The sequence below is a fragment of the Pteropus alecto genome, unplaced genomic scaffold (assembly GCF_000325575.1).
Source record: "Pteropus alecto unplaced genomic scaffold, ASM32557v1 scaffold45, whole genome shotgun sequence".
In the NCBI taxonomy this organism is placed as follows: domain Eukaryota; kingdom Metazoa; phylum Chordata; class Mammalia; order Chiroptera; family Pteropodidae; genus Pteropus; species Pteropus alecto.
The window spans coordinates 39,784,939-39,786,552 of record NW_006442491.1 but is presented as its reverse complement, the minus strand read 5'-3'; the positions used below and the strand labels follow the sequence as shown (position 1 = coordinate 39,786,552).

The following is a 1,614-nucleotide window of genomic DNA, read 5'->3' as shown; positions in this document are numbered from 1 at the left end:
GAGCCCTCCAGAGTGGCTCAATGAGATCTTTTGCCAAACACCCCAGGGTCTCACCAGCCTGGCACCACATTTTATGCTAATTCCTTGGTTTAGAAGTGCCCTGACCGTGTAGATTATTGAAAGATCAAACAGCAGCTGCAGGACTGTGGGTCCAGGTTCAAGACAGGCGGACTTGCTGTGGTCACCTGTGAGTCACCCGTGATGACCTACCTCTTCTTCCACAGAGGCCCTCCAGATGCCCCTGGACTCTGAGGGACAGCGGTGTTGATTCCCAAGGCCCTGTGGACCCTGTGGAAGACGGGGCTAGGGCTATGTGATCTGAGCTCAGGGTCCCCCTTCATGGACTGGCTTCTGGGGTCACACACAGTACTGGCCCAGGACCCAGGAGCACGCAGCCAGCATGGGGCCGACTCCTGCCCTGCCTCAGCTGAGCTGTGATTGGTGCTGGGGGCGGGGCTTTGGCCCGGGTATCTGTGTAGTAGGTGGCTGCAACCTCGGTTCCCAACTGCGACCAGCTATCCCCCTGCCCACTGAGCCAGCAGGAGCTGTGTCCGGGACAGCGGGCAGGATTCCAGCCTCCAAGTGGTACCCGCCCCCAGCTGGACGAGGAAGCAGCTCTTGGCCACCTGCCCCTGGGGAGCTGCCCGGGATGCGTGGGGGTGTCTGGCTGAGCTCAGGGCTGCCTGCCGAGACCTGGGCCTCGAGGCTGGCTCACAGAGGCTGTGGTCTTGGCCTTGGGTCCTGGCCTGGTGGGGATGGCATGGCTCCAGGGCCCAGTGCTCCAGGCTGACCTGCAGACAGGGGCCACCACACTGACCACTCAGAGTCCTGCCCCAGGCCTTACCCGCCGACACATCCCTGGCACCTCTGCTTCCTCACGTCCCTCTGGGTCCATGGTGGGTCTGAGCCCTCCTGTGCCCACGTGTCCCCCACAGGCTGCAGTGTGCCTGCCAGCACAACACATGTGGGGGCTCCTGTGACCGCTGCTGCCCCGGCTTCAACCAGCAGCCATGGAAGCCGGCCACCACCGACAGTGCCAACGAGTGTCAGTGTGAGTGCCCCTGCACGCACACACATGCCCACATGCTCACACGGGCTTCCAGCGCTCACTCATGCTCACAATGCACGCGTGATGCTCACGCATGAAATGCATATGCACTCACGGTCACATGCTTGCCCAGTGCACACACCTGCACACATTACATGTGTGCATGCTTGTGTGACGCACACCTGGCACTCACATGCTCACATGCATATAAATGCACACATGTACGTGATACACCCCCACACTCATATAGTGCACATATACGCGTGCTGTTGGCACACTCAGGCAACATGGCGCCTTCTGCCACCTGAGCCTGGCCACATCTGGGGTCCTCCGTGGTTTGTGGGATGCGGCTCGGCACCCCCAGCCCGCCTGCTGGCCGCTGAGTGCCCTTCCCTCCAGCCTGCAACTGCCACGGCCACGCGCACGACTGCTACTATGACCCCGAGGTGGACCGGCGTGGCGCCAGCCAGAACAGCGACAACGTCTACCAGGGCGGGGGCGTGTGCGTCGACTGCCAGGTGGGCTGGGTGCTGCCGGGGCGGGGCCGGGGCGGGGCCAGGGCCTCG

General features: G+C 62.8%; 1 protein-coding gene across 1 annotated transcript in view; it reads left to right on the top strand.

Annotated features, from left to right (window-relative positions):
- Nucleotides 1–1,614, top strand: part of LAMA5 (laminin subunit alpha 5) — a 60,044-nt gene that overhangs the window by 29,236 nt on the left and 29,194 nt on the right. The window contains exons 11-12 of the mRNA XM_025039870.1: nucleotides 936–1,051; nucleotides 1,448–1,570. Of these exons, the coding sequence (XP_024895638.1) occupies nucleotides 936–1,051; nucleotides 1,448–1,570 (239 nt within the window). The remainder of the gene's footprint in view (nucleotides 1–935; nucleotides 1,052–1,447; nucleotides 1,571–1,614) is intronic.